At 43.9% G+C, this 8,419-nt stretch overlaps 1 protein-coding gene across 2 annotated transcripts; it reads right to left on the bottom strand.

Moving 5' to 3' along the window:
* Positions 1-830: 830 nt before the first annotated feature.
* EEF1A1 (eukaryotic translation elongation factor 1 alpha 1) lies at positions 831-7,518 on the bottom strand. Of its 2 annotated transcripts, none has more exons than XM_088795606.1 (8): positions 7,223-7,518; positions 3,099-3,276; positions 2,642-2,821; positions 2,239-2,535; positions 2,010-2,160; positions 1,663-1,919; positions 1,344-1,578; positions 831-1,245 (listed from the first exon to the last, which is right to left on the bottom strand). In XM_088795606.1, the coding sequence occupies exons 2-8, from the start codon at positions 3,240-3,242 to the stop codon at positions 1,121-1,123; spliced, it is 1,389 nt and encodes a 462-aa protein (XP_088651732.1). In that variant the 5' UTR covers positions 3,243-3,276; positions 7,223-7,518; the 3' UTR covers positions 831-1,120. The 2 variants fall into 2 exon arrangements, with proteins under 2 accessions (XP_088651732.1, XP_088651731.1); XM_088795605.1 differs by lacking the exon at positions 7,223-7,518 and adding an exon at positions 4,179-4,412.
* Between the last annotated feature and the right edge of the window lie 901 nt (positions 7,519-8,419).

Raw genomic sequence — 8,419 nt, 5'->3', positions numbered from 1 at the left:
GTTTCAATTACCAAAATTACCCTAGTTTTAAAGTGCTTTCATCCTGTCCATCAAATTTTAGCAATTTAACATTACCTTTCAATTATTTTCCAGTTTTTAATCACTTGGCAAAATTTCTACAACTATCAACTTACAACCTTCCCCTACATTCATAGCCTCAAATGGGTCCTTCCCTCCACATTTAGGCTAATTTGCCACTGTAACTCTTTCAACTTTGGGTTTAATTTCCTGTGGCAGTTTCTTCACCCAACCTTGAGACTGTATAGTGAAGTAGATGTATAAGTATTTAAGTGACAAAACACACTCAACTTCCAGTATCATTTATTTTTCCTAGAATCTGTATACAATTAACTGTAGCAAGACAGTGTTCAGTATTACTTAACCCTCATTTACTTTCGGCTCTTTGAACTACCTCAGTATTTATTTGTAAATGTGAGAATTCATTCAACTGAAAAACTAAAATTTGACATACCAACAAATTTACTCAATATTGATGTTAACTATACAAAATTTTATATGCAACATGGACTTTATTACAGAATTTGGCCTTTGTAAAGTAGCTTACACATCAAGTTCCTCTTTTCTTATCTGTCCTAACCTATTAATAAGTGTTGCACCAACAGACCCCCTCCCATAGCTTTATGTAAACAGATGATTCCTCCCCTTAAAACAAGGTGAAAAAACCCAAAGTTCCCACCCAGAAAATGTTAACCCCAAATTATCAAATTCTAGTTTCAGCAGATGTAACACCAGAAATAGGTTATGGGTAACTAAATCTTACCTAAGTAATACTATGGGAAGTTACAGTGTTGACCAAAAGAACACACAGGTTTCTCATTAAACTTTGTTTTAATGGGTCTCAAAATTCTGTGACAGATTTTTGGTCAAGTTGTTTCCATTAAAAAGTACTGATTTTAAAAACTAATAACTTAAAAACTGCCACACAAAAAAACAAATGGTCCACAAAACATTCTCCTTTCCTTCTGAAGGTTTTACGATGCATTGTAATCATTAACCAGTCTTTTACTATTACACTTAAATGGCCAATTGAGACAAACAGTTCTGAGACCGTTCTTCCACCACTGATTAAGACTGGGGTGGCAGGTATTGGGGATAATATTCATTTAGCCTTCTGAGCTTTCTGGGCAGACTTGGTGACCTTGCCAGCTCCAGCTGCTTTCTTGTCCACTGCTTTGATGACACCCACAGCAACTGTCTGTCTCATGTCACGAACAGCAAAACGACCTGTTAAAACATTTATATCATTAGAAACACTTGGTACACAAAAGTAATGCTTTTCACTGTAAGTAAAATTTCTAATCACACTTAATAGTCATCCTTACCAAGAGGAGGGTAGTCAGAGAAGCTTTCAACACACATGGGCTTGCCAGGAACCATGTCAACGATGGCAGCATCACCAGATTTCAAAAACTTGGGGCCATCTTCCAGCTTTTTCCCTGAACGACGATCAATCTTCTCCTTCAGCTCAGCAAATTTGCAAGCAATGTGAGCTGTGTGACAATCAAGCACAGGTGCGTATCCGGCACTGATTTGGCCTGGATGGTTCAGGATAATCACCTAGGAGAAAAGATTTACATGTAGTGACTCTCAGACAGTTAAGGCTCTGGCAGTAAGTAAAAACATGTCACTTTGAAGTGTTACCTGAGCAGTGAAGCCAGCTGCCTCCATTGGTGGGTCATTTTTGCTGTCACCAGCCACATTGCCACGACGAACATCTTTGACAGACACATTCTTGACATTGAAGCCCACATTGTCCCCAGGAAGAGCTTCACTCAAAGCTTCGTGGTGCATTTCAACAGACTTTACTTCAGTTGTAACATTGACTGGAGCAAAGGTGACCACCATGCCGGGTTTGAGAACACCAGTCTCCACTCGGCCCACAGGGACAGTACCAATACCTAAAATGTTTAGGGCACAGTCATAACTATCACATGAAGGAATTACAGCAAACTATTCAAGTTACATTCTGATAGTAATGTTCAACTTACCACCAATTTTGTAGACATCCTGGAGGGGCAGACGCAAAGGCTTGTCAGTTGGACGAGTTGGTGGCAGGATGCAATCCAGAGCTTCAAGCAGTGTGGTTCCACTGGCACTGCCATCTTTACGGGTGACTTTCCATCCCTTGAACCAAGGCATCTAAAAGACAAGATTGTCAGTGTTACCGCCAATCCTGCCCTCTCCAGGGCTCTTTCAATTGTCTTAAAAGTCACTTACGTTAGCACTTGGCTCCAGCATGTTGTCACCATTCCAACCAGAAATTGGCACAAATGCGACTGTGTCAGGGTTGTAGCCAATTTTCTTAATGTAGGTGCTGACTTCCTTAACGATTTCCTCGTATCTCTTCTGGCTGTAAGGCGGCTCAGTGGAATCCATTTTGTTAACACCAACAATTAGTTGTTTCACACCCAGTGTGTAAGCCAGAAGGGCATGCTCACGGGTCTGCCCATTCTTGGAGATACCTGCTTCGAATTCACCAACACCAGCAGCAACAATCAGGACAGCACAGTCAGCCTTTGAAAGAAAACAAGGCCACATGCTGTTAAAGAAATGCTCTTCAAAGGATGAACCCAATGTAGAAGACAGGCCCCCCCAAATTTTCAAGGTTAAGCCCACAAACCTGAGATGTGCCTGTAATCATGTTTTTGATAAAGTCTCTGTGTCCTGGGGCATCGATGATGGTCACATAATACTTGCTGGTCTCGAATTTCCACAGGGAGATATCAATGGTGATCCCACGCTCGCGTTCGGCTTTCAGTTTATCCAAGACCCAGGCATACTTGAAGGAGCCCTTTCCCATCTGTAAGGATTAACAGTTACTTGGTAACATACACAAGCAAACTTCAGCTTTAAACTCCTAACTCCCATATTTAGCAGAAATGCTAGATTCCACGTTACCACTGCTAAATCTGGGAAGTTTTACCTTAATCTCAAAATATGCTTACAAAGCGGATTCCATGCAAACATTGGCTTATATCTTAACTAGTATGACACGCAGATCTATAGATTACTAATTTTACCATTTAATGTACTTGTTGGCACTCAGCTTAGTTTAACTATCTTATGTTACTACCTACCTCAGCAGCCTCCTTCTCAAATTTTTCGATGGTTCTTTTGTCGATCCCACCACATTTGTAGATCAGATGACCAGTAGTGGTAGACTTGCCGGAATCTACGTGTCCAATGACAACGATGTTGATGTGTGTCTTTTCCTTTCCCATTTTGGGTTAGATTCAGCGGTGGTTTTCACTACACCTAAATTGGGGAGAGGGGGGGAAACTTGAAAATTACCGAACCACAAGCTTGAGAATATGCCCCCATCGAGACTCAAAGGGCAAATTCCAAGGAGAATTACAACCAGTGCCAAACTGGCCCAACTCTCGTCTCCACCCACCAAGTGTGGAGAAACTCCATCGCTAAGTCCCCTCCCCCAACCAGAGGAAGCCCCGCTCAAAAGGCCGCGAGAAGAAACCGAGGTGCCAGGACGGTGCCGGGCACACCACGGGGTCACAGGAAGCAGCAGCTGAGAAGGAAAAGGCCCTTTTCCTTTGTGCGGGTGACTCACCCGCCCCGCTCTCCCGTGCCGCCGCGTCCTCCATTTTGAGCTCCCTGCACAGGGCCGGCGAGCGGCCATCTTTCCGCGCACGCAACTGGTGCCGAGCGGCGGCACACGGCGGCGGGCGCCTGGCACCAGAACCGCCCGGCCCACTCCGCGGGACACTAGCGGGACGTGTGCTCCGAATGGAGGACCCCGCCGCCGCCCTCCGCTCCTCGCGGCCGCCCCGAGAACCCCACAAGTGTAAAAAAAGCCCACCCTGTCGAGATCCTCGGCTAAACTATCTCGACGGTAAAAAACCATAGGTGCCTTTTATGAAAATTCAAAACCCGGCGAGTTCACGGTAACCGGGCAGTCGAGAAGGTGCGGCAGGATTCGCACGCGGCAGCCACGGCGCGCAAACCAGGCCTCAACCCAAGCACGAGGCGACGGGGCGCCTGTAGAAAGCGCAAGGCCTCGAACTCTCCCACCCACTTACGACCCGAATTTAGGGTCAGGAACATCGCCAAGTGGCTCAGTGGCGTGGCACTAGGGAACGGCACACTAGGGTCGCAGCCCGCTGCGGGAGGCCTGGCCCGCGGGAGCCACGCCCGGCACTCACCTGTGTTCTGGCGGCAAACCCGTTGCGAAAAAGAACGTTGAGGAGGACCACGGCGTTTATATACGGCGCTCCCCCACCCTCGGGGGAAAGGGCGGAGCCAGTACACGACACGACTTTCCCAGTTTACCCCGCGCCACTTCCACCGGGCACCCTTTCAATCGCCGTCCCCTCCCCCTCCTTTTCGGGGACCGTGGGCGATGTGCGCCCAGCTCACTAAACAGCACTTGTCGCCTCGCGCATGCTCCTCTCCACCCCGAGGATGACGAGAGCGAGGGGTAGAGGGTGGGGACGAGCGATCCCTGGGTTGTAGGTTAGTGGGAGTTTACCGACGGTCCCTGGGATTCCCAGAGGCAAAGGCGAGCCCTCCTTTTGTATGAATTACTCTCAGCAGCAGCTGGGGGGGCGGGGGACGGCTGGGTGGGGACCCTCAGAATCTCCCCTCTACCGTTCCTGGTTTATCTGTGAAGATGGTGTCGAGATTGGGGTATCCCTTAAATCCGCAATACACCTCCCGTCCTCAGCTTTGTCCTCTTGCATGTCCAGGACAAACCTCTTGAACTGCTTCCTCTGCTTGTCGCTTACCGGCCCGCTGCTGGCTCCTCCGCGCCCCTGGTTGGAGAGGTGTACCAGGCCCGGGACCTGGGGCAGCGGACCCTGGGGTTCAACTCAGTGTCCATGAGCCCGACGAATATGCCTTGGGCTGGCCTCTTGGCTTGTTCCAGTTAAAGCCAGCTGCTTTTATCGAAGTGTGTATCACACATTCACCCATGGTACCCCAGACGCCCACTTTTCAAGTTGAGAGTAGACTTCAATCCTAGTTTGCCTTACTTTTAACTTTAGTTTTATTACACTAAAAGGACCGTGAGTGTGTGTCACCCTACTGGTACATTTTTTCCAGTATGCACTCATTTGATTGCAAGTATGAGAAACCTAAAAAGAATTTTTCAAATTCAATCTTTCCGCATGATCTCATGTAGAGAGTAACCTCTACAACATCAGCAAGGTTATCCACCCAGTGGGAAATCACTGCTGCTCAAAAATGGCCTATAGCATTTAAATAAATAGCTTCATTTTCTGTCGTCCTATTGGTTGTAACCGAATTTTAGCATAAGTCTAGAGCGAAACGGGATAAGGCCTTTTTGGTTGGCAACCCAGGGTAGACTCAGAAATAGTCTTGAAGAAAGAAGAACCTCTTTTAAAAAAAAAAACAACTAATCACTAGATCATTATGTCTCTTCACCCGTGTGTAAAACATCCCTGCAACTTCTCCAGTAGATTCTTTAACAAATATTTGAGAACCTGCTATATGTCCAGTGCTAAGCAAAGCTCTGTAGAATGTGCAAAAGAAATACTTCCTTTTGGAGAGGATCTACAATCAAATTGAACAGGAAAACTAACATATAAAATAATTGGGAAGCAGTGCCAGGCAAACGTGTATTTCATTGTAGAATGGAGTTATTATAGTCTTAGCTTTCAGTTACTTCTCACAATGCAAATGCCTTTTTTTAATTAAAAGAAATCTGAAATAGCCTTCTTACGTCTTCTTGTTTCACCACACTTTATAGACATAAACTTCTAAAAATCAACTTTTTTTATGTTCATTAAGAGGTTTCTAGTTTTCACTTTGAGATAGTTTTCATGAAAGAAACTAGGCCATGTAAAAGTTTCCCTAGAATACACATAACAAATCTTTTTCTAGCAACAAAAGCCTTTTCTATAATGTTTGTATGTCTAGCTTCTCTCCTTTCACAAATTCTTTTTTCTCGTTGCATTTTCCTAGTGCCCTTGCTCAATCATATACACGTGGAATAAAATTATCTTGATATGCTAGTCCATGTTTGTAATAAGATAAAGATGGAAGAAGTACCAATAAAAATCACTAGCTATAGAAACAATGTGAATATCTCTGTTCTTGCTTATTTCCTTGGAAATATTGTATTAAATAATCACTATTCTCTTTGGAACTAGATTCCTACAATCAGCCATACTTGTGTAGCATAGTAATATTAACTGCACACTGTTATTTCAGATTAAAATTAGGGTGCTACACTAGATTTATTATTTTCCATGCCTTCTGTAGCAGAGTATGCCTTAAATGGTTTAGGCTTGCACATTTTTGAAGGTAATATTAAGGCATATAAGCATTTTAACAGGAATGGCAAATTTTTGAAACTATGAAGAAATGGTATTTAGTGACAAGAGGGAAGGAAGCAAAGACTAAAGACAAAAGTTCAGTATTTGAAAGTTTTACCTGGAATCCAGAATTATGGTTAACACCTAATCTAAGAAAGAAAGGTCAAAATGAAAAGTGGATGTTGGTAAGAGGAGAAAGTATCAAATTTCAGTTTAGTAAAATAAGTTATCTGTGAAATATGCACGATTAATTAAAATGTTACATTGCAAACGTTAAGTACTTTTATACAATAAAATTGTAATATGCTTTCAATTGAATTATTCTATTTGAAAATATGGACTACTATAATTTAAACAGTAATTTTTATAGTTATATGTGTGTATTCAGCACTATGTTGGACACTGAAATTCTTTAAGATGACCACAAACATTTCCACAGAAGCTTATAAAAACTATAGCTCCTGATTAAAATCTCACCTTTTCATTTTTCTAGTACGTCAATCTTACTGCTTTGGAAAGTGACAAAAAAAAAAAAAAAAAAAAAAAAAATCCAACATTCCAAACATGATTAAGGTAACAAAATGGTCCGAAAGTATTCCAGGACCAAATAATGTCAGCTGAAGTTTATTATGCCCAGAGAGAAAGAAAGGCAAATTGAAGTACGACTCCAAAAGTACCCCTGGTTATAGGCAAGTTTTCCCCAAGGCCCTGTGATTGCAGGTAAGAGTATACACTTTATATATATACAAATACCTTACAGAGAACCCCTTACTGGGCACCACCGACTGGGTGCTCTTATTAATGTTGACATATGGCTAAGACGGTGTGTTGGGGTCGGGGGTGGGTGTCGAGCCATATAGTGAGTTAGGGTTAGACACTGGCCAAAAGCCTTATCTCGGGGCAGAGCTCACATTTCTGCTCTCGATCAGGACCGGAACGGGCCGGGAACGCGGGTCCCAAGGAAGCCCCGCACGGCCCGGGGCGCACCGGGGTTCCGAGAAAGGCGGGCTGGGGCGGCGCCGGCAGTGCGCTGCAGTCCCCGGGTGGCGAGGCGGGAGCGGGGCCGTCCTTCCCCCGCGTCTGCTCTCGGGGCTGCACGGCCCGCGCTTCCAGGGCGTTCCGACACGTGTGGGATGGCCAGCACCCCGCGGCAGAGAGCCGGGGGTCTCAGGCCTGCGGGCTCGGGTCTCCGAAGGACTGAGGTCACCCTGGCCCGCCCCCGGACACGCCCCCACCTTGAGGTCACTTTCTTTGGTGCCTGTACAGCGGAAGGAAGCTCTCGGGAGGAGGCAGAAAACCCCACGTGGCTCGGGGTGGGGGGCGATTCTCGTCAGCGTGGCCTGGCCACTAAAAGAGTGAAACAAATATCTTTACTTTTTTTTTTAAAGCTCTTTTCCCTAGGCCCTGTGTTTTGAACATAGTCCTAGAGCGTCCCCCACCCCCACGACTTTACAGCAGATACAGTATGCCTTTTACTAACTTTCGTGTTAAAATGGTAACAGTAGCATTGTTGAGACTTGTAAATGTGCTTTTCCGTCGTAATCTAAGGTCTATTTTGCTTAAGATTTTCTTTAAAGTTGCTCATATCATTTAGAGTAAACTGTTAAAAATACAGTGTATTAACATCTGCATGACCCTTTTTAGAAAAAAAAAAAACTGGGTGGTGAACACACAGTGGGATTTATAGATGATGTAATACAGAATTGTACACCTGAAATCTACGTAATTTTACTAACACTTGTCACCCCAATAAATTTAAACAATAAATTAAAAAAAAAGAAACAAAAGAATTTTAGTTAATTTACTTAGTAAAAGGGTAAACAGTAATAGGTCTTTGATATCTGTGATTCAACAAGCATCTTTGATAATTGTGATTCAACAAGCATCTTTCAGTATTGGCTAATCACTGTTATTGGGCCTAATTTAAAGCAGCTTTAAGTGATTTTGCTGGGGCTTGCCACGTTTGCATCTTGCCTGTGCCAACTGAAAATGATTTTTAAAAGGGTATTTTAGAATATGATTAAACCAAGGACTATTTGGCTATTCATTTTAAATATTTCTATGTCTTCATAGGTAACTTAGTGGAAAGAACACTGTACTAAGAAGAG

This window comes from Rhinolophus sinicus, chromosome 2 (assembly GCF_057876585.1).
Source record: "Rhinolophus sinicus isolate RSI-liver-muscle chromosome 2, RSI-T2T, whole genome shotgun sequence".
In the NCBI taxonomy this organism is placed as follows: domain Eukaryota; kingdom Metazoa; phylum Chordata; class Mammalia; order Chiroptera; family Rhinolophidae; genus Rhinolophus; species Rhinolophus sinicus.
Note: the sequence above shows the minus strand (reverse complement) of the source record. Positions and strands in the feature narration are given on the sequence as shown.